At 38.3% G+C, this 25,104-nt stretch overlaps 1 protein-coding gene across 4 annotated transcripts in view; it reads left to right on the top strand.

The window, feature by feature from the left end:
* LOC150080048 (uncharacterized) overlaps positions 1-25,104 on the top strand; it is a 477,066-nt gene that overhangs the window by 140,034 nt on the left and 311,928 nt on the right. For all 4 annotated transcript variants that reach the window (XM_090381622.1, XM_090381621.1, XM_090381619.1 and 1 more), the window contains exons 2-4: positions 2,551-2,684; positions 3,301-3,421; positions 9,535-9,717. In XM_090381622.1, the coding sequence (XP_090237748.1) occupies positions 2,583-2,684; positions 3,301-3,421; positions 9,535-9,717 (406 nt within the window). In that variant the 5' untranslated portion in view covers positions 2,551-2,582. The remainder of the gene's footprint in view (positions 1-2,550; positions 2,685-3,300; positions 3,422-9,534; positions 9,718-25,104) is intronic.

Below are 25,104 nucleotides of genomic sequence, written 5' to 3'. Positions count from 1 at the left end.
ATTTGCCTCCAGTGCCACATTGCTCCAATTTGTGCGGCAGTCTTCCATGTGCAACAGTATCAAAAGCCTTTGTAAGATCCAAATATATATCAAAATTATTCCTTGCATCCAGTTCCTTTGTGACCACATCATAGTATCCAATCAAATTGGTCAGACAAGACTTCCCCTTAACAAACCCATGCTGTGTCCACGCTATAACTGAATCCTTGTCTAGATGATCCTGCAATGCTTCTTTAACCAGTGCCTCCATTAATTTTTACCTGAAACAGAAGTTAATCTAACAGGTCTAATTACATGTCTCCCTTTGATCCTTCTTTGTGGATTGGGGTCACATTTGCACATCACCAGTTCATGGGTATCTCCCCTGAGTCAGGAAAGCTCTCATAATTATGGCTAAGGGTTTGCTTACTTTCATTGCTGCCACCTTTAATATAACTGGATCGATCCTATCCAACCCAGGTGCCTTTCTTATGTTTATCTTCAACAATTTCTGCTCCACTTTGCTCTCAGTTATTACAAAATCATCTAGCTGTCTGCCAGATTTTAATGTACCTCTGGCATTCCTCTCCCTGAATAATTCCTCATATATAAATGTTGATCAAAATTTTCATTCAGTTGTTAGCTACCTGAGTAGGATCACCAACAGTTGAACCATCGATATCAAGTGGAACAATCTGGTTCATCCTCTTCCTTCTAGAGTTTATATAAGTAAAGAACTCTTTGCTGTTTTTCTTTGCATCCTTTGCCAAAGATTTCTTATAATCTGCCTTTCCCTGCCTAACCTCCTTTTTGACTTGGTTACAGACCAACTCATATCTATCATAGGCTTCCATGTCACCTCTTAATTTATATGTGTCAAATGCATTTTTCTTCTCTGCCACATGTCTAATTAGTTCATCGGACATCCATTTAGGCCTAAACCTTGAACAATATTTTTTAATTGGTATGTAAAGCCTAGTAGCTTCCAAAATAAGTTCTTTGAATGCGTCCCATTTTGAATTTGCTGTTGGTAACATCATCAGTTGGTCCCACCATATAGAATTTAAATACTGTCTCAGACCACCGTAGTGGTGTTTTCGAAAGCAAAAACCCTTCCCTTTACCCCTGATGGTAGTTACCACTTTGAGTAAATCCCAGTTCAGTCCACTGTGATAACTGCCACCTAGTGATTCCTTTATCTGCAGTTTATTCACAGAGAGGAATGCCAGAGGTGAATTAAACTCTGGAATTTGATATTGTTACACATGGAAGACTGCTGCACAAATTGGAGCAGTGTGGCATTGGAGGAAAATTGCTGCTACGGATAAAGGGATGGTTGAGAGGGAGAAGACAAGAGAGTGGTAATCAATGGACACTGCTCTTCATGGACTAATGTTATTAGTGGTGTCCCTCAGAATTCAGGGTTGGGTCCATTGTTGTTTTCTGTATTTATTAATGATGTTGATGATGGTATATCAGGCTTAATGTCCAAGTTTGCAGATGATATGAAGGTTGGTAGAGTTGTTAATGACACTAATGACAGTATGCCGCTGCAATAGGATCTAGAAAAGTTGAGCAGGTCAGCTGAGAGGTGGCAACTGAAGTTTAACATTGACCAATGTAAATACTGCATATGGGATGCAGTAACCCCAGAGTAACGTATCAATTGTGTGGTACTACACTGACAGTGGTAGAGAATGAAAAGACCTGGGAATAATTGTGCAGGCAGATATGAAGTTTTGTGAGCAGTGCAGATGGTCTGCAAGAGTAGCTAATGGTATCTTGTCAATGATATACAGGAATTTTTCTAGCAGGGATAAGGAGGTGATATCCCCTTTGTATACCTAGAGTACTGTATACAGGTCTGGAGGCCTCATTTTAGGAAGGATGTAGAGCTGCTGGGGCGAGTGCAAAGAAGGGCAACAAGATTATTGAATGGAACAAAGGGTTGCTCTTATGAAGAAAGGCTTAAGTTTTGCAAATTACATTGTCTGGAGACTAGGTACCCGCGAGGTAATCTGATTGAGGTGTATCAAAAGCAAAAATCCTTCCCTCTACCCCTGGTGGTAGTTACATATTTAAGTAAATCCCACATCAGTACATTGTGACCACTGCTACATAGTGGTTCCTTTATCTGTAAATTCTTAATGCATGAATAATCACTGCTGATAATCAGATCAAGAGTGTTACTCCCTCTTGTTGCCTCTCTGACGTGCTGCTGTAGAAAACAATCATCCAATAAATTCACATACTATATACTTGTTTTTGTATATAAAATTATTCCTCTAATTCACTAAAATGATTTTACTTATTTTATATTTGAACATCTGATGTTTATAACTGTAAGTAATGTTTTTGTGTCTGTAAATAACATCAAATTTTATTTTTCTTAATTTTATAAAAAAATCTTTTGAATACTAGTTATTGGCTTCATATAGTCATTGTACAGTTGCTGACCCCCAAATTCTAAGCCAGTTCAGATGGTTTAATATATCTGTAGGTATATTTTCTCTTTTAAAAATGATAGTTTTTAAAAATGAATATTAAATCTTTTTTCCCTTCACCCTTCAGGGCTGCCCTTTAATTAATGGGCAAATGACATAATGACATCATTAGGAATATGGAGCAACTCAAGTCCCTTTTCTCCTACTTTCAAGAAATCAGTGCAAGAGAATGATAGTCCTCCTCTGGAGAGCACAAAAAAAGTATGTATTTTGAGAATGATCCCTCTCCCTCTGTATACTTTTATTCCAAATCTGCCATATTATACAATAAAAATACTTATATTATTCATATAGTCATGTTTGTATAATTTCTTACTGTGAAAAATAGCATAATGCTCATTTATATGTATTGTTAATTTTAACTTTATTTTTATATCTTTGGTTTAATTATTTTATATAATTGCTTTTATAATTTTATAGCATATGTTTAGAAGGTACATTATCCAGAACACTATTATTAATGCTGCTCTAACTGCACTTTGCTATATGCTAAATAACAGTATAAGTGCAGCATGTTATCGTTATTGTTTTGTGCTTGGTGCTTTTAGTAAAGTAAACCTTTATGCAACTTTCTCTAAATTTCATAGAAGTTTAGAAAAAGTTGCAATACTCTTCCCTGTTTAAAACACACACACACACACACACACACACACACACACACACACACACACACACACACACACACACACACACACACACACACACACACACACACACACACACAGTGAGAGAGAGATACAAGGTATCACAAGCATTGTTTACTACTGTATGCAGTTTTTAGTAAAATAAAGTGTTTCTTATAATCAAAATTCAATAGGATGGCTTGGAGGTTACAGAGACAGGAAAGTCACTGAGGGTGCAGACAGACAAACCGCATCTGGTGAGCTTGGGCGGAGGACGATTGAGTACTGCTGTTACTATACACCCACTTCCTGAAGGTATTTTTTGTACTTGAATATCTTTCATTTTTCTTTGCATGCTAAGATTTTATTGAGTTCTTAAATAGTACAGGTACTATTACAAATATTGCTATTGGGATTATTTTCGGATGAACACAAAAATTAATTAAATATAAAAATATATGGAAGTACATATCATTACTGTAGTAATGGCAAATGATGAAAGAAATCAAGATTGTATATAGCCTCACTCCAAAAAAAACAAAACAAAAATAATAAAAAAAAAACTACAGTTTATCCATCCATACCGTGAAGATTTTGCCAATTCTCCCTTGAATTTATTCAACTCATTTACTTCCACAACAAAAGATGGAGGCTTGTTCCGACAATCAACCACCCGCTGGCTGAAAGCAAACTTCCACACATCTTAGGTTTAGGCTTAAATGGATGTTAGATCAACTATAATAAGATATGTAGCAGAGAATAAAAATGGCATGGGATACATATTAATTAATAGGTAAACACAGAAGCATATGGTAGATATAAGCTGTGTGATCAAGTCATGAAGGAAGTTAGGCAGGCAAAGGCAGATGACGAGAAATCTTTGGCAAAGGACGCTGTTGTTGTTTTTGTTATTTGGTTTTTAGGAGCATTAGCAACTAAGGCCATATTGCTCCGGGGATATGCAGTGGTCATTCCCTGACCTTTCCGCATCCTCCGTATTTGGTGGCCATGGGCTCGAACCCCAGTCTAATCAAGAAGAGTGTGCTATGCACTGCAGCTCCTGCCCACCTGGCTACGTAGGCACTGGCAAAGGACGCAAAGAAAAACAGGAAACAGTTCTTTACTTGTGTAAATTCTAAAAGGAAGGGGATGAATCAGATTGGTCCACTTGATATCGATGCTTTAACTGTTAATGATCCTACTCAGGTAGCTAACAAACTGAATGAATATTTTGCATAAACATTTACATATGAGGAGTTATTCAGGGAGGGTAATGCCAGAGGTGCATTAAAATCTGGCGGCGAGCTAGATGATTTTGTAATAACTGAGAGCAGAGTGGCGCAGAAATTGTTGAAAATAAACATATAAAGGCACCTGGGGTGGATGGGATCTATCTAGTTATATTAAAGGAGGCAGCAAAGGAAATAAGCAGACCCTTAGCCATAATTATGAAAGCTTCCTTGGACTCGGGGGGAGGTACCAATGGACTGGAGAAGTGCAAATGGGACCCCATTTCACAAAGGAGGATCAAAGGGTGATACAAGTAATTACAGACCTGTTAGTTTAACTTCTGTTAAACTAACAGAAGTTAATCTAACAGACTCATGCTGTGTCCGAACTATAACTGCAGAATCATCTAGACAACACTTCAGTTATAGTTCGGACACAGTATGAGTTTGTTAAGGGGAAAAGTCTTGTCTGACTAGTTTGATTGGATACTATGATGTGGTCACAAAGGAACTTGATGCAAAGAATAATTTTGATATATATATAGTCAGTTGTGCTATAAAGTGGTACAAGTGTTCCTAAAAATCTCATTAAAAATAATAGGGCTTACGGGTAAAATAGGGATGGGGCAGAGCACTCAAAAAAAAAAAAAAAAAAAAAATGTTCAGTCTGGTAAGTAAAACACTAAAAAAAAGTTAGAAGCCCAATAAAATTGCCTACACAGGTTAAAACATCTTAAATTTCTAATAAATAAATAAATATTACAGTAAATATAGCACTTTACCTTGACAAGATACCTCATATTGGTTGGAGACTATGAATGCTAATGTAGATAGCATAATTAATACTGTAATATATGAATACTGATTGATATTTCTGTTTACTGACTTTTTTTTTTTTTTGGATTGTAAAATTTTAAAGGGTAAAAAAATAAGCAATCAAGAACGACAAACATGGCATGCAAAAATTGCACAAGTGACATACTGAGTAATAGGTTTATGAAGCTTAGAAAATAGGATTGAAGAGAAGATTCTGAAAATTTGTTTAAGTTTTTTATATGATTGAAGATTTCGTGGAAGGGGAAACACATTTTGCCAATAAGCAATCAATAACATAAAATCCCACAGAATTCTAGCTATCGGTATTATTACAAATGCAATAAGATTGAGTTTACTACTCGTTTATAATTAGATTGCACTAAGAGAAAAGCCCAATAAACCGAGAACTCCAAGTTGTTTTTATTATTTTATGGTAGTGACCTCTAGAAATTTGCTCCTCTGCTCATGCCACCATGCCTCACGAAATTTATGTTCGAACAGAAAAATGCGAGCTTCTGAAAACATGAGTCTGCCTACAATATCACCTGTTATCTTGTGAATACAGTGAATGACAACAGTGTGTCTCTGACCAATACAACTACAGTAAATGGTAAATACAGCTCTCACGCATTTGACATTTTTTAAGCTTCATAAATTTGTATATAATGCTGCGCAGGTCGCACCGTTCAGCTTGGTGCCAGGTTTTGAGTTCAACTGGTGTTACTCGCAGAAGAAATCGTGCATGAGTTAATGCAAAAATCGCATTATACTCGCATTGTTTCCTAATATATCAGTCATGTTGGAACAAATTCACGTTGTGAAAATATCCGTTATAGCAGAACTGACTGTACTTGGACCATAGGAAGACTTTTGATATTATTGCGTACGGAAGACTGCTATAGAAATTAGAGCAGTGTGTCATTAAGGGCAAGTCACTGCTATGGATAAAGGGATGGTCAAGTGGGAGAAAACAGAGAGTGGTAATCAATGGGCACTGCTCTTCGTGCACTAATGTTATTGGGGGAGTCCCATAGGGTTCAGTCGGGTCCATTATTGTTTTCTGTATTTATTAATGATATTGATGAAGGTATATCAAGTTTAATGTCCAAGTTTGCAGATAATAAGAAGGTTGGCAGGGTTGTTAATGACAGTACACTACTGCAACAGGATCTAGAAAAGCTGAGCAGATTTACCGAGAGGTGGCAAATGAAGTTTAACCTTGACAAATGTAAAGTACTGTATATGGATAGTAGTAATCCCAGAATAACGTATCAATTGTGTGGTACTACACTCAGGGTGGTAGAAATTGAAAAGGGCCTGTGGGTAATTGTGCAATCAGATATGAAGTTTTCTGAACAGTTCAGACTGTGTGCAAGAGTAGCTCATGGTGCCTTGTCAGTGATAGACAGGAATTTTTCTAGCAGGGATAAGGAGGTGATTATCCCACTGTATACCCACTGTATATGGCAATGATCAGGCCACACCTTGAGTACTGTATACAGGTCTGGAGGCTTTATTTTAGGAAGAATGTGGGGCTGCTGGAACAAGTACAGAGAAGGGAAAAAATTAGTGAATGGAATAGAGGGGGTTGCTCTTACGAAGAAAGGCTCAAGTTTTGCAAATTAAAGTTTCTGGTGATCTGATTTAGGTGAATAAGGCTTTGAATGGTTTGAGCAAGCTCAATGCTGATGGGATTCTTCCTCCTGCCCAGATTAATCGCCTGAGGAGACATAAATTTAAATTGAGGAAAGACAGTGGTAGAATAGATGTACGGAAATTTGACTTTACTAATGGGTAGTTCATTGGTGGAACAAATTTCTATCTATTGATGTGGAAGTTGATAGCTTAAATAAATTCAAGGGAGAACTGGACAAACGTGTGAGTCGAATGGACGGGTGAAATTGGAAGGGTTTTTTTTTTTTTTTTGGTTGATGCTGTATAAACTTGCTTTCTTGCATCATATGCCTCTGCTAATGCTAGTCACCAATGAGGTAGTAGTAGTAGTGGCATGTGATGCAAGAAAGCGAGTGTATGAGCTTATACAGCATCAGCCAAAAAAAAAAAAAAAATCACACCATTCCCTCCAAATGCCTGTCCAGTTCCTCCTTAAATTTATTTAACCTATCAACTTCCATAACGACAGATGGAAGTTTGTTTCAGCAATTAACCACCCGCTGGATAAAGGCAAATTTCCGCACATCTATTCTACATCTGTCTTTTCTTAATTTGAATTTATGCCCCCTTAGGTTCGTAATCTGAACAAGTGGAAGGATCCCATCAGAATTCAGCATGCTCAACCCATTCAAGGCCTTATACACCTCAATCAGATCACTGTGCGGGTACCTAGTCTCCAGCCACCGCAATTTGCAGAACTTAAGCCTCTCTTGGTAAGAGGATCCCTTCATTCTCCTCACCAACCTTGTTGCCCTTCTCTGTGCACGCCCAAGCAAATCTACATCCTTCCTAAAATGAGGCCTCCAGACCTGTACGCAGTACTCAAGGCGTGGCCTGACCATTGCCTTATACAGAGGGACAATCACCTCCTTTTCCCTAGTAGCAAAATTCCTATATATCATTGACAAAACCCCATGACCTGCCCTGGCAGCCTGTCTGCATTGCTCAGAATTTAGTTAATTTGATTAGGTAATTTGATTAAGGCATTAAGTCTAAATGGATGGAGCAAGCTCGGTGCTGATGACAGTTTTTCTCTTGCTCAGAATACAAACATTAGGTGGCATAAATTGAAATTGAGGGAGGGAGGATGGATGTGTGGAAGTTTGCCCTCAGTTGGCAGGTATTTGATTGTTGGAACAATCAACTTCCATCATGTTTTCATCAATTGTTGTGGAAGTGGATAGTTTAAATTCAAGGTAGAACTAGAGCAACTATTGAAGATAATGGACAGGTGATGTTTGAAGTTTTTTTTTGTCTAATGGTGTATAAGCTTGCTTTTTTGTAGCACCAGCTTCGAATACTGATTTGTGTTATTAAGTAGAGAAAAACCTGTAATTAATAACACAAATTGATGAAGTATTTGATTATTTTTGTTGTGATCACTTTCATTCTGTTTTGAAACAACATGCACTTCTGTTCATTATGGCTACTAGTACTAACTGATTAATCACTAACGCTAACTGATTAATCTTGAAAGGTTAATCAGTTAGTGTTGCCATTTTAGGACCTTGCACTCATTATTCTCCCTCAGCCTTACAAGCGACGTGAAGTTCAGTTTCAATATACCTTATGTGCAGAGACATAACCGTACAGGATTTCTGTTCTTTGTGTATGAATCACAGCCTACTTTGTATTTATGTTTTATGAATTCACTACATTTCATTGATGTCAACATGGTTCATTGTTCTTACTCATTTGCATTCATAGCTTATTATCACAGTTTAAGATATTCAAGGTGGCTGAAAATTAATATGTTCTTTGATGCAAATTTTAACTTCAGAACCCTTGAATGCAGTCGTTTTCAGTTGTATAAATGTAATTATTAGAGATTGTATATAGATATGTAGACAACTGTGCTATTGATCAGTTCATTCATTGTTAAATAAATATAACAATTGATTGAATAGAATCTGCTGTATGGAAAAATTTGTACATGCATAGGCAGTGTTCATTCTTTTTAGTCTATGAAATATGCTATGGCATACCAAGGTCAAGATTGATTATGAATGCAGTTTAAATTGTTAATTTAAATCAAACTTCCACACATCTATTCTACAAGGGTGTTAGTATGGTATTTGGATGTGTAGAAAATTCACTGTTGCTTAGTGACATTTTTAAACTTTGAAGCTTGAGAAACTTTTAAAACCTTTGCTCTTTCATTTTCATTCACTTTTTCCCCTCCACTTAATGGTCCATACTTTAATTACTGGTTGCCTTAATAGAAATGCATACATATTTTGGTATTATTTCCGGAAAATCTTTATTAATAATAATGAATTAATATTTATCTACTTGTGAACAGTTAGGAATTTCTTGAGTCACAATTCAGAATTGATGTTTGCTTTCTGTTTATTTTAATTTTATAATATGTTAAGGAGATGTTTGCTATCTTTGCACTTTATAAATCAGCCACAGGTATTTAAGTGTTAAACTTCATAATACAATGGATAATTAACAGGTGTGATAATTAATGTGTGTGTGTGTGAACCATATTTTAAAAGAGTATGAAGCTGTGTATTGAAATATCCATCAGATAATTCAGGAAAAGGCCGCAAAACCCAGTGCACATATTATTACATAATTATAAATGTTTATTTGCGTTGCATTAAATTAATTTGGAATAATGCATATTTTGCCTATACATTGTTTATTTTTAAGTCTTCCTTTTTACTGTTGTATAATTTTAACTGTCCTTTAAACTCAAATTAGGCAGAACATATATAGGTAGGAGAGATGCCTCCCAAATTCCAGATATTGTAGTTGAAGGGACTGGGATTGAAAAGGAACATTGTTTTATAGAAAATAATAATGGGGTACTTACAGTACATCCTCTTATTGGTGCAGTTTCTGTTGATGGAATGCGAATTGTGGAACCTACAAGGCTAAGTCAAGGTCAGTGAATATGAAGTATTTTTTATATCTTGTATACAATTTTTTCATTTCTTGTAAATAGGGAATTTATTATTATTTTTTTAATATTTAACAGATGTATAAAGGGGCAATGGGGGGGGGTAAAGAAATAGTTTTCCAGGCCCAGGTGGTTATCTCCCCAAAAAACTCAGCCAGCAAGCAACCAACCAAAAAGATTTCCCTTGAAAGCAAAACCTATTAATGAACAACCTTTAGATTGTTGGAGGGGGCTGGGGTGGGAATTTGTGTTTGTATCTGTGTAAGATACATTCTTGGTTAGATCCTGTACATGTTAGATTAGGGGCAAAATATAATTTGAGATTGGCTGAATTAAAAACAAAACAAAACAGAAAACATGGTCTTATAAATAATAACAGCCTTTTGTTATGGAATTTTCAAATCCAGCATTTTTTTTTTTTTTTTAATATGAAATATCTATGCAATAGGTAATATAGTAATATATGCTGAAATTTGTACAATGATATTTTTATTCACATGCTAGTTCTTAAGATTTAAATTTTGGAGTTGTAATTGATGCTGTAATATTTCATTTTCACTTACATTTTTACATTTTTTTGAACTGTGAACCTTGGAAAAAAAATTATGATATATCATTTCGGAATGGATGAAGTTGTTTTCTAAGACACCTGCCATCATTCCTTCAACTATGTTTACCTAACCTTGAGCAACTCACTTAAGGTTACTTATACATACAAAACAACTCACTTTTGTGAGGATCAGCTTTTTTAACGATTGTTTTGGTGTGATTAGCATACCAGGTGCACCAATAAAAATTCCCCATTAGATGATTATGAATAGTAGAAGATAAGTACTGTTTTACATTACACAATGCAGAAGAAAGGTAGAAAAATATTTAATTTCTGAAAGGCAACATGTTCAGTATGGCCACCTTCAAGAATCAACACTGATTTAAGTTTACTCAACATTTTAGATGTATTCACATATCCTCTGGGGTGTCACAGACGAACTCTGCTACATTCCACTTCAGTTCAGAGAATAATAATAATAATAATAAAAAAAATCCTAAGGGTGTAAATGTAGGTAGTGAGAAGTGCAAAAGAAATCTCCTCATCTAGAAATGATCCACTTCTCAAAATTGTCTTGATGCATGCCACTGTGGTTCTATTTCACCCATACTGTTATGATGTGGCATCAAAACAAGGACGTTTTGGTATAATTTTTATTTGTTCTCATCTGAAATTATAGAAGGTCAATAATCATTTTGTCACTCAAAATGGACCATATGGTATATTTCAGGCTGTGAGAGAGGCTGTTCCGTAATTTCTTGTTAGGCTTCTCCCAGCCTGATTCACTGTCAGAGTGAAAATGCACATCCTGTTCCATCATTAAATTAAACTTCAGGAACATTTCCATATGTTCACACTTAGTGCTATCAGTTAAGTTTTGTCTCACCACGATTTTTTAGTCAAACAATGTATGGTTAGTATAGTATTCAGTGCTTACAAAAATGTTGGTTGCATCCCTAGTTTCTGCAAGTGCTTTTGTTGTCTCATTTTGTGTACTTTTAAGCACTGAGCTCTGAACAGCATCACTGTTTCTCTCCTGTGTTCTTGCATTAGCATTAGTAGAGGCATCAGCCAAAAAAAATAAAAATAAATAAATAAATAAATAAAAAATAACCACTTCCACTTCACCCCTCTGTTCGTTCGAAATACCTGTCCAGCTGAGCCTTAAACTTATTTAGGCTATCAACTTCCACGACAAGGGATGGAAGTCTATTCCAGCAACCAACCACCCGCTGGCTAAAGGCAAATTTCCTCATGTCTATCATGTGGGATTTACCCTCATGTGGGATTTACTCAAAGAGGTAACTACCATTAGGGGTAAAGGGAAGGGTTATTGCTTTCGTAAAGGCGACTACGATGGACTGAGACAGTATTTAAATTCTATACAGTGGGACCAACTGATGATGTTACCAACAGTAAATGCAAAATGGGAAGCATTCAAAGAACTTATCTTGGAAGCTACTAGACTTTACATACCAACTAAGAAATATTGTTCAAGGTTTAGGCCTAAATGGATGTCAGATGAACTGATGAGGCATATGGCAGAGAAGAAACATGCATGGGATACATACAAATTAACACATGACACAGAAGCCTATGATAGATACAAGTTGATCTGTAACCAAGTTACAAAGGAGGTTAGGCAGGCGAAGGCAGATTACGAGAAATCTTTGGCAAGGGATGCAAAGAAAAACAGCAAAGAGTTCTTTACTTATGTAAACTCTAGAAGGAAGGGAATGAATCAGATTGGTCCACTTGATATCGATGGGTCAACTGTTGATGATCCTGCTCAGGTAGCTAACAAACTAAATGAATATTTTGCATCGACATTCACACACGAGGAGTTATTTAGCGAGGGGAAAGCCAGAGGTGTATTCAACTCTAGCAGTAAGCTAGAGAATCTTGTAATAACTGAGAGTGAAGTGGAGGAGAAATTGTTGAAGATAAACACAAGAAAGGCACCTGGGGTGGATGGGATCTATCCAGTTATATTAAAGGAGGCAGCAAAGGAAGTAAGCAAACCCTTAGCCATAATTATGAGAGCTTCCTTGGACTCAGGGGAGGTACCCATAGACTGGAGATGTGCAAATGTGACCCCAATTCACAAAGGAGGATCAAAAGCTGACACAAGCAATTATAGACCTGTGAGTTTAACTTCTGTTCCAGGAAAATTAATGGAGGCACTAGTTAAAGAAGCACTGCAGGATCATTTAGACAAGACTTCAGTTATAGCTCGGACACAGCATGGTTTTGTTAAGGGGAAGTCTTGCCTGAACAATTTGATTGGATACTATGATGCAGTCACAAAGGAACTGGATGCGGGGAATAACTTTGATATTATATACTTGGATCTTAGAAAGGCTTTTGATACTGTTGCACATGGAAGACTGCTGCACAAATTGGAGCAGTGTAACATTGGAGGCAAATTGCTGCTGTGGGTAAAGGGGTGGCTGAGGGGGAGAAGACAGAGAGTGGTAATCAATGGACACTGCTTGTCGTGGACTAATGTTATTAGTGGAGTCCCTCAGGGCTCAGTGTTGGGTCCATTATTGTTTTCTGTATTCATAAATGATATTGATGATGGTATATCAAGCTTAATGTCGAAGTTTGCAGATGATACAAAGGTAGGCAGGGTTGTCAAGGACACTACTGACACTATGCTGCTGCAACAGGATCTGGAAAGGTTGAGCAGATGGGCTGAGAGGTGGCAAATGAAGTTTAACATTGATAAATGTAAAGTAGTACACATGGGAAACAGCAACCCCAGAGCAATGTATTAACTCTGTGGTATTACACTGACAGTGGTAGAGAATGACAGGGACCTGGGGGTGGTTGTGCAGGCAGATATGAAGTTCTCTAAGCAGTGCAGACGGGCTGCAAGAGTAGCTCATGGTGTATTGTCAATGATATCAATGGAGTACTGTATACAGGTCTGGAGGCCTCATTTCAAGAAGGATGTAGAGATGCTGGAACGAGTACAGAGAAGGGCAATAAGATTAGTGAATGGAACAAAGCGGTGCTCTTACGAAGAAAGGCTTAAGTTTTGCAAATTACAGTGTCTGGAGACTAGGCACCGGCGAGGTGATCTGATAGAGGTGTATAAAGCCTTGAATGGTTTGAGCATGCTGAATGCTGATGGGATTCTTCCTCTTGCTCAGAATAATCACCTGAGGGGGCATAAATTCAAATTGAGGAAAGACAGATGTAGGATTAGCATTAGCATTAGTAGAGGCATTTGATTCAAGAAAGCAAGCTTATGCAGCATCAGCCAAAAAAAAAAAAAAAAAACCACTCCCGCTTCACCCCTCTGTTCGTTGAAAATACCTGTCCAGCTGAGCCTTAAACTTATTTAGGCTATCAACTTCCACGATAAGGGATGGAAGTCTGTTCCACCAACCAACCACTCGCTGGCTAAAGGCAAATTTCCGCCCGTCTATCCTACATCTGTCTTTCCTCAATTTGAATTTATGCCCTCTCAGGTAATTATTAACCCCTGGCTTGTAGCCGTGAAGGGAGTTGTATACAGCAATGTGCTTTCTGTATATAATAAAGAATTCTGTATATATTCTGAGCGAGAGGAAGAATCCCATCAGCATTGAGCATGCTCAAACCATTCAATGCTTTATACACCTCTATCAGATCACCTCGCTGGTGCCTAGTCTCCAGACACTGTAATTTGCAAATCTTAAGCTTTTCTTCGTAAGAGCACCCCTTTGTTCCATTCACTAATCTTGTTGCCCTTCTCTGTACTCGTTCCAGCAGCTCTACATCCTTCTTGAAATGAGGCCTCCAGGCCTGTATACAGTACTCGAGGTGTGGCCTGACCATTGCCTTATACAAGGGAATAATCACCTCCTTATCCCTGCTAGAAAAATTCCTATATATCATTGACAATACACCATGAGCTACTCTTGCAGCCCGTCTGCACTGCTCAAAAAACTTCATATCTGCCTGCACAACCACCCCCAGGTCCCTTTCATTCTCTACCACTGTCAGTGTAGTACCACAGAGTTGATACGTTGCTCTGGGGTTGCTGTTTCCCCATATGTAGTACTTTACATTTGTCAATGTTAAACTTCATTTGCCACCTCTCACCCCATCTGCTGAACCTTTCCAGATCCTGTTGAGCATAGTATCAGTAGTGTCCTTGACAACCCGGCCAACCTTTGTATTGTCTGCAAACTTGGACATTAAGCTTGATATACCATCATCAATATCATTTATAAATACAGAAAACAATAATGGACCCAATACTGAACCCTGAGGGACTCCACTAATAACATTAGTCCACGATGAGCAGTGTCCATTGATTACCACTCTCTGTCTTCTCCCCCTCAACCACCCCTTTATCCGTAGCAGCAATTTGCTTCCAATGCCACACTGCTTCAATTTGTGCAGCAGTCTTCCATGTGCAACAGTATCAAAAGCCTTTCTAAGATCCAAGTATATAATATCAAAGTTATTCCCTGCATCCAGTTCTTTTGTGACTGCATCATAGTATCCAATCAAATTGGTCAGGCAAGACTTCCCCTTAACAAAACCATGCTGTGTCTGAGCTATAACTGAAGTCTTGTCTAGATGATCCTGCAGTGCTTCTTTAACCAGTGCCTCCATTAATTTTCCAGGAACAGAAGTTAAACTAACAGGTCTATAATTACTTGTGTCACCCTTTGATCCTCCTTTGTGAATTGCGGTCACATTTGCACATCTCCAGTCCATGGGTACTGTACTTCCCCTGAATCCAAGGAAGCTCTCATAATTATGGCTAAGGGTTTGCTTACTTCCTTTGCTGCTTCCTTTAATATAACTGGATAGATCCCATCCACCCCAGGTGCCTTTCTTGTATTTATCTTCAACAATTTCTTCTCCACTACTCTCAGTTATTACAAGATTCTCTAGCTTACTGAAAGAGTTGAATACACCTCTGGCATTCCCCTCGCTGAATAACTCCTCATGTGTGAATGTCGATGCAAAATATTCATTCAGTTTGTTAGCTACCTGAGCAGGATCATCAACATTTGACCCATCGATGTCAAGTGGACCAATCTGATTCATCCCCTTCCTTCTAGAGTTTACATAAGTAAAGAACTCTTTGCTGTTTTTCTTTGCATCCCTTGCCAAAGATTTCTTGTAATCTGCCTTCACCTGCCTAACCTCCTTTGTAACTTGGTTACAGATCAACTTGTATCTATCATAGGCTTCTGTGTCACGTGTTAATTTGTATGTATCCCATGCATTTTTCTTCTCTGCCATATGTCTCATTAGTTCATCTGACATCCACTTAGGCCTAAACCTTGAACAATATTTCTTAGTTGGTATGTAAAGCCTAGTAGCTTCCAAGATAAGTTCTTTGAATGCTTCTCATTTTGAATTTGCTGTTGGTATCATCATCAGTTGGTCCCACTGTATAGAATTTAAATACTGTCTCAGTCCATCGTAGTTGCCTTTATGAAAGCAATAACCCTTCCCTTTACCCCTAATGGTAGTTACCTCTTTGAATAAATCCCACTTGAGCACACCGTGATCACTGCCACCCAGTGGTTTATTTACCTGCAGATTCTTAATGCATGAAGAATCACTACTGATAATCAAATCAAGAGTATTACTCCCTCTAGTTGCCTCCCGAACATGCTGATGTAGAAAACAATCGTCCAATAAATCCACAAAAGCCTTGCTAAGTGACCAGCCCCCAAATTCCAGTTAATATCTGGGAAATTAAAATCCCCCATTATAAGACTCTCTGATTTACTGGCCCACTCTATTTCCCCGTACAGTTTCTTATTATACTCATCAGAGTCATTAGGCCTATAGCACACTCCTACTCTCAATTTTGATCTCCCAATGCTTATGTCACACCAAACTGACTCGACACTGCACTGTCCAGCGATGTCGACTGGCTTCACTTCCTTGGTTTTTTATGTGTTTCTTAACTAATAGCCTAATCCCTCCCCCCTTCCTATCCTGTCTATCCTTTCTGTAGACGTTGTACTCCCCAAATTCCAGTTCTGCATCCCTTATATCTGTGTGACAACACATCTCTGAAATCCCCACAATATCTGCCTTTGATGTTTTGAGCAATACCTCAAATTCATCAAATTTATTTATTAAACTCCTAGCATTGGTGTACACGCAAGTATACATGCACCTCTTCTTATTCTTAGCTACCCTAACACAACCTATGTGTTTATTGGTACCCCAATGATTCCCAGCAGTCTCTGAAATATCCTGCATCTTATTTTCCAGGCTGCGGCTCATTCCAATAGAAGCAGTGCAAGAATCACTTTCACCTCTGCCAGTGGCTACTGTTAATCTATTAGTCCTTGTATCCCCCCAATCTAGCAGTTTTCCGACCCACCTAACACTGCCTTGATAGCATCAGCAAACATTCTTGCACCCTTTCTATTTAAGTGTATCCCATCCCTGTAGAAGCAGTCTCTCCTGTTAACAAGTTCAGACCAGGCTGAAAAAAATTCTACCCCTTGAGCCTTGCACAATCCTTCCAGGGCCGAATCGATCGACAGGGCTCTCATCATATACTCCCTCCTATCGTGTCTGGGCAGAATTGGAGACACTTTCAAATTCAACCCTAATTCACGGCTTTTTTTCAACAGTGACCTGTACTTGTTAAGTAATGCCGCCGGTCTCCTACTCTTAATATCATTAGTGCCAACGTGTAAACCTATATCACCTTTTGTGCCCTTAATAGATGATATCCGCTCTATAACATCATCAACCTTTGCCCCGGCAGACATACCCTGGTCCTGCTCCACCTATCCTTTTTACAAAGCATGTTTCCCGTTTCCCTGACAATAGAGTCACCAACAACTACTAGTTCCTTTGGGACCAGCGCATTCTGCCTTGGGGTTTGCCGCTGTGTTGCGTGATGACCAAGTGCAAGCTCTGGCATTGGTGAGGGGCCCATCAAGCTCTCAGCCCCTCACTTTTAATCCTTTGAGGGCATCCACCCTGTCCTTCAGGCTCTCATATAGGCCCATAACAATGCTGAGTTGTCGCCTGATTTCCTTACACTCCTTGCATCGCGCACACACAAAGACATCCCCCATGGCAGTATCATGTCCCGTACCTGACTGCTCCACAAACATCAAGCAAATAGTGCATTTTAATAGGCTGTGATTCAGGGGGAAACTGCCCCACCTCAGTTCTCCCCTGAGCCACAGTACTCCCATTAGCTTGAGCCTTTTGCTTTGCTACTCTGGTCAGAGTCATGATTTCGATTTAATTTCAATAAAATTTCAATTTCATAACAAAATTAAAACCCTAAACTTATATCTCAACACAGTTATAACGCTATATTTATGTTTCAGTATCGAGTGTTATCTACAAAATCCATTTATATAACTTCCGTATCAAGTTAAGTATTAATTATTTATTTTTTACTAATTATTTATGTTATGTAACCCAAGTCGGTATATGTACAGTTAAAAGGACAATTTAATTGACAGTGAAGTTCACCAAGATTAATTATCTGATTAATTGACAATATTATGTACTATACTATACTATATTAAGCTTATGCTATCAATTTCGAGATATTTTGTATCTCGTAACAATGGCGGCTATTTACGAACGGTAAACACGTGGATTTGATACCCTTTCCGATACTAAGTAATACCTAGAAAATCTCTATCTAAGTTACTTTAATCTAAGTATCATAAATAAGAATATAAAACTACTCTAGAAAATAAGTTAATATGCCAATTTAAGCTAATAAAACAGAAAATAAATCAGAAAAAACTTCTCTGTTCCAGGAGCGGCAAAAATGTACGTCCGCACAGGATACCCTCGTTCTCGATACGTCTAGGTATACACAATGTTCCTTTATGTTGGTTGAATAACTTGTTTTCTTTGAATTTTTCCACAGTACACAATATTTTTTCAGTATTTACTCTTCTGCTGTTTAAATGGTAACAGTAAGTGGCAAGTCATAGATTTATCCATACTATAATTATCTCGATCATACCAGATGCAGTGTTTTTAGATCTTGTGCTTACAGGGATGGGATACCCTTAAATAGAAATGATGAAAGAATATTTGCTGATGCTATCAAGGCAGTGTTAGGTGGGTTGGAAACATTAGCAAGGAGCCTGTCAACTGAATTAACTTTCAATGGCTGCAGTTTGAAAGAAGGTGTCCCTTCTCAATATTTTACAAAAACTCATCAAGCAATTTAATGCTATTTGAAGAAATTGACTTACAGAAGAAGGAGAAAATTGATAGACATCTCTCTTCATTAGTGCAAGTTAAACAAAATCAACTATACCAAGACCAACGGCCCATAACTAGTTCAAAGAAGCAGATGCGATTTTGTTATTGCCTTATATTCCTCCTTGTTACCATAGTTTCTGCAAAAAGTTTCCAGTGGAAAGGAACACTAGATCTGCTGAAGTGCCTGAAGATAAGTTTCAAATTATGCATGAATATACGTATGACTAATAAAAGTACCCACTTTTATCTTTTTTGCTAATTTTGGTAATATAAAAACCTTAGCCCAAAAAAATTTTGGGCTAAGGTAAAGAAAGCCTGCACGAGAGGCATGCAAAAGTTGGATGAAATTTACTGGTAAAAGTACTTTTCTGTAACAGCATTTGTATTGTTGCTCGCTCAGTAAACAGACGGTGGGTGTTATCGGTCTGGAGTAGAAGTTGAATCCCACGGGAGCTTGAAACCCTCTCGAAGTGGGGGGGGGGGTGTAACCTGACCTTTTTTCTTTAGAATCACTAATTGAATTAACTAATTTAATCACGAACAGAGTCATATTGGAAGTTCTGGCATCGTAAAAAATGTTCGTAATGTAGTTTCACTGGGAAAGTTTGCCTTTTTTTCCCCCCCTTAATAAACAGTTTGTACACTAGTCCACAAGTGATTCTAAAGAAAAAAAGGTCAGGTTACCCCCTCCACTTTGGGAGGGTTTCAATTTCCCATGGGATTCAATTTATACTCCTGATCGATAACACCCACCGTCTGTTTACTGAGCGAGCATCAATACAAATGCTGTTACGGAAAAGTACTTTTACCAGTAAATTTCATCAAATTTTTGCATGCTTCTCGTGCAGGCTTTCTTTACCTCTGCCCAATTTTAATTTCAATAATACATTATTTGTTAAAATAAAACAGCATTGGTAAAAGAAAAGTGAGAATAGGCCTCCTATTCTACAGAAATGGGAAAATATTCGAGTTAAAGTGAACCAAGTCCATTTTTTTTTTTGTTGAAACTCATATTTTAAGGAAAAACATTTCAATTCCTAGGAAATTCAAAGATATTAATAACTTCTCATACAAATATTGGCATAATTTATTTAAATTTATCTAACAGTGAATTTTTTATTGGCTCATATGCAAAAGTTGATTTTTTTAAAATACTATTTGAAAGTGACTTGGATCACTATCCTTCTGACCCACTCAATTAATCGTCAATTGAAAGATGAAGAAAGATGTTGCAGTAGTTAAATGTAAAGACATGGGTTTTACCTCCAGAAGAGGGGACTTTGACACTTTAAAGTGCTTTTTAGCATTTATTAATTGGCCTGATTGCCAAGTGAGGAAGAATACACTTTAATACACAAGGACTAATAGATTAACAGTAGCCACTGGCAGAGGTGAAAGTGATTCTTGCACTGCTTCTATTGGAATGAGCAGAAGCCTGGAAAACAAGATGCAGGATATTTCAGAGACTGCTGGGAGTCATTGCGATACAAGTAAACACATGGGTTGTGTTAGGGTAGCTAAGAATAAGAACAGGTGCATGTATACTTGCGTGTACACAAATGCTAGGAGTTTGGTAAATAGATTTGATGAATTTGAGGTATTGCTCAAATTATCAAAGGCAGATATTGTTGGGATATATCAGAGACGTGGTGTCACACAGATATAAGGAATGCAGAACTGGAATTTGGGGAGTACAATGTGTACAGGAAGGATAGACAGGATAAGAAGGGGTTATGCTATTAGTTAAGAAACATAAAATCCAAGGAAGTGAAGCCAGTCTCATTTACCATTGTCATGGTAAACGAGAGTAGCCTGTGCGGACGAAGCTCTTTGAAGCTCTTGGAACAGAGAAGTTTATCCTGATTTATTTTCTGATTTATTAGCTTAAATTGTCATATTAACTTATTTCTAGAGTAGCTTTATATTCCTAGTTACGATACTTAGTTTAAAGTTTAACTTAGACAGAGATTTTGTAGGTATTACTTAGTATCGGTAACGGTATGAAATCCACGTGTTAAGTACCGTTCGTGAATTCCCGCCATTTTCACATGATAGCATAACCTTAGTGTAGTATAGTGCATAATATAATATTGTCAATTAATCAGTAAATCTATTAATATATATATATATTAATATATATATAATCTATATATATATATATAACGACTTAATCGTAACAAATAATTAATACATATAACTGTTTTGGGATATAATTTAAGGATTTAATTTTGTTTTGAAATTTTATTGAATCAAATCGGAATCATGACTCAGACCAGAGCAGTAAAGCAAAAGGCTCAAGCTAATGGGAGTGCTGTGGTTCAGGGGAGAACTGAGGGAGGCAGTTGCCCTCTGAATCACAGTCTTTTAAAATGCACTGTTTGCTTGATGTTTGCGGAGCAGTCGGGTACGGGACATGATACTGCCAAGGGGGATGTCTTTGTGTGTGCACGATGTAAGGAGTGCAAGGAAATCAGGCGACAACTCAGCGTTGTTATGGGCCTTTATGAGAGCTTGCAGGACAGGGTGGATGCCCTCGAAGGAAATAAATTGAGGGCCCCATCAAGCTCTCAGCCGCCCACATCAATGCCAGAGCTTGCACGTGGTCATCAGGCAACACAGAGGCAGCCCCCTAGGCAGAATGCGCTGGTCCCACAGGAACTAGTAGTTGTTGGTGACTATTGTCAGGGAAGCAAGGAACATGCTTTGCAAAAAGGATAGGTGGAATAGGACCAGGGTATGTCTGCCAGGGGCAAAGGTTGATGACGTTGTAGAGCGGATATCATCTTTTAAGGGCACAAAAGGTGATATAGTTGTACACGATGGCACTAATGATATTAAGAGTAGGAGACTGGCGGAATTACTTAGCAAGTACAAGTCACTGTTGAAAAAAAAGCCGTGAATTAGGGTTGAATTTGAAAGTGTCTGCAATTCTGCCCAGAAATGATAGGAGGGAGTATATGATGAGAGCCTTGTCGATCAATTCGCCCCTGGAGGGATTGTGCAATGCTCAAGGGGTAGAATTTTTTTCAGCCTGGACTGTACTTGTTAACAGGAGAGATTGCTTCTACAGGGATGGGATACACTTAAATAGAAAGGGTGCAAGAATTTTTGCTGATGCTGTCGAGGCAGTTAGGTGGGTCGGAAAACTGCTAGATTGGGGGGATACAAGGACTAATAGATTAAAAGTAGCCACTGGCAGAGGTGGAAGTGATTCTTGCCCTGCTTCTATTGAAATGAGCAGAAGCCTGAAAAACAAGATGCACGATATTTCAGAGACTGCTGGGAGTCATTGTGGTACAAGTAAACACATGGGTTGTGTTAGGGTAGCCAAGAATAGAAACAGGTGCATGTATACCTGCGTGTACACCAATGCTAGGAGTTTGGTAAATAAATTTGATGAATTTGAGGTATTGCTCAAAACATCAAAGGCAGATATTATTGGGATATCAGAGACGTGGTGTCACACAGATATAAGGAATGCGGAACTGGAATTTGGGGAATACAATGTGTATAGAAAGGATAGACAGGACAGGAGGGGAGGAGGGGTTATGCTATTAGTTAAGAAACACATAAAGTCCAAGGAAGTGAAGCCAGTCGACATCGATGGACAGGGCAGTGTCGAGTCAGTTTGGTGTGACATAAGCATAGGGAAATCAAAATTGAGAGTAGGAGTGTGCTATAGGCCTAATGACTCTGATGAGTATAATAACATATTGTACAGGGAAATAGAGTGGGCCAGTAAATCAGAGAGTCTTATAATGGGGGATTTTAATTTCCCAGATATTGACTGGAATTTGTGGGTTGGTCACTCACACGCTAGCAAGCCTTTTGTGGATTTATTGGATGAGTGTTTTCTACATCAGCATGTTCGTGAGGCAACAAGAGGGAGCAATACTCTTGATCTGATTATCAGTAGTGATTCTCCATGCATTAAGAATCTGCAGATAAATGAAGCACTAGGTGGCAGTGATCACAGTGTGTTGAAGTGGGATTTACTCAAGGAGGTAACTACCATCAGAGGTAAAGGGAAGGGTTTTTGTTTTCGTAAAGGCGACTATGATGGTCTGAGACAGTATTTAAATTCTATACAGTGGGACCAACTGATGATGTTACCAACAGCAAACTCAAAATGGGAAGCATTCAAGGAACTAATCTTGGAGGCTACCAGGCTTTACATACCAACTAAGAAATATTGCAAGGTTTAGGCCTAAATGGTTGTCAGATGAACTAATGAGACATGTGGCAGAGAAGAAAAATGCATGGGATACATTCAAATTAATGGGTGACATGGAAGCCTATGATAGATATAAGTTGGTCTGTAACCAAGTCACAAAGGAGATTAGGCAGGCAAAGGCAGACTACGAAAAATCCTTGTCAAAGGATGCAAAGAAAAACAGAAAAGAGTTCTTTACCTATTTAAACTCAAGAAGGAAAGGGATGAATCAGATTGGTCCACTGGATATTAATGGTTCAACAGTTGAGGATCCTGCTCAGGTGGCTAACAATCTAAACGAGTATTTTGCATCTACATTCACGCATGAGGAGTTATTCAGGAAGGAGAATGATGTAGGTAAAGTAAACATTGGCAGTGAGCTGGATGATTTTGTAATAACTGAGAGGAAAGTGGAGGAGAGATTGTTGAGGATAAACATAAAAAAGGCACCTGGGGTGGATGGAATCTATCCAGTTATATTAAAAGGGGCAGCAAAGGAGGTAAGCAAACCCCTAGCCATAATTATGAGAGCTTCTTTGGATTCAGGGGAGGTGTCCCTAGACTGGAGATGTGCAAATGTAACCCCAATTCACAAAGGAGGATCAAAAGGTGACACAAGTAATTATAGACCTGTTAGTTTAACTTCTGTTCCAGGTAAATTAATGGAGGCACTGGTTAAAGAAGCACTGCAGGATCATCTAGACAAGAATTCAGTTATAGCTCAGACGCAGCATGGTTTTGTTAAGGGCAGGTCTTGCCTGACCAATTTGATTGGATACTATGGTGTAGTCACAAAAGAACTGGATGCTGGGAATAACTTTGATATTATATATTTGGATCTTAGAAAGGCTTTTGATACTGTTGCACATGGAAGACTGCTGCACAAATTGGAGCAGTGTGGCATTGGAGGCAAATTGCTGCTATGGATAAGGGGATGGTTGAGTGGCAGGAGACAGAGAGTGTTAATCAATGGACACTGCTCAACGTGGACTAATGTTATTAGTGGAGTTCCTCAGGGTTCAGTGTTGGGTCCGTTGTTGTTTTCGGTGTTTACGAATGATATTGATGATGGGATATCAAGTTTAATGTCCAAGTTTGCAGACGATACAAAGGTTGGCAGGGTTGTTAAGGACTCCACTGACGCTATGCTGCTGCAACAGGATCTGGAAAGGTTGAACAGATGGGCTGAGAGGTGGCAAATGAAGTTTAACATTGACAAATGTAAAGTACTACATATGGGAAACAGTAACCCCAGAGCAACGTATCAACTCTGCAGTACTACACTGACAGTGGTGGAGAATGAAAAGGACCTGGGGGTAATTGTGCAGGCAGATATGAAGTTCTCTGAGCAGTGCAGACGAGCTGCAAGAGTAGCTCATGGTGTCTTGTCAATGATATGCAGGAATTTTTCTAGCAGGGATAAGGAGGTGATTATTCCCTTGTATAAGGCAATGATTAGGCCACATCTTGAGTACTGTATACAGGTCTGGAGGCCTCATTTCAAGAAGGATGTAGAGCTGCTGGAACGGGTACAGAGAAGGGCAACAAGATTCGTGAATGGAACAAAGGGTTGCTCTTACGAAGAAAGGCTTAAGTTTTGCAAATTACAGAGTCTGGAGACTAGGCACTGGCAAGGTGATCTGATAGAGGTGTATAAGGCTTTGAATGGTTTGAGCATGCCCAATGCTGATGGGATTCTTTCTCTTGCTCAGAATAATCACCTGAGAGGCCATAAATTTAGATTGAGGAAAGACAGATGTAGGATAGATGTGCAGAAATTTGCCTTTAGCCAGCGGGTAGCTGGTTGGTGGAACAGACTTCCATCCCTTGTTGTGGAAGTTGATAGCCTAAATAAATTTAAGGCTCATCTGGACAGGTATTTCGAACAAACGGAGGGGTGAAGTGGAAGTGTTTTTTTTTTTTTTTGGCTGATGCTGCATAAGCTTGCTTTCTTGCATCATATGCCTCTACTAATGCTAATCATGGAATACCTTTAAAGAAAAAAATCACAGAAGCCATGAATGCATACATACCCATAAAAAAATATTGCATGAGTAGGAAGATGCTGAAATGGATGACTGCAGAGCTGGCCGGTCACATAAAGCAGAAAAAGATAGCATGGGATAGTTACAGAATGGTGAAAAGTACTGAAGCCTACAACAGGTACAAGTTGTTGTAGTCTTCAGTAATAGTCATAATAGTACCACAGATGAGGTAAGGGAAGCCAAGGCTGTGTATGAGAAAGCATTGACTAAGAGAGCAAAGAATGTGGACAACGAATTTTTCATGTTTGCGAATACAATGAGAAGTAAACTAATCAGATTGGACCTTTCTGCACTGGGTGTGGTGTCTTAAATAATCCAGCTGATACTATAGATGAAT

The sequence above is a fragment of the Mastigoproctus giganteus genome, chromosome 9, assembly GCF_048544385.1.
Source record: "Mastigoproctus giganteus isolate SK-2022 chromosome 9, ASM4854438v1, whole genome shotgun sequence".
Taxonomy (NCBI): domain Eukaryota; kingdom Metazoa; phylum Arthropoda; class Arachnida; order Uropygi; family Thelyphonidae; genus Mastigoproctus; species Mastigoproctus giganteus.
This window is presented reverse-complemented; position numbering and strand designations above follow the sequence as displayed.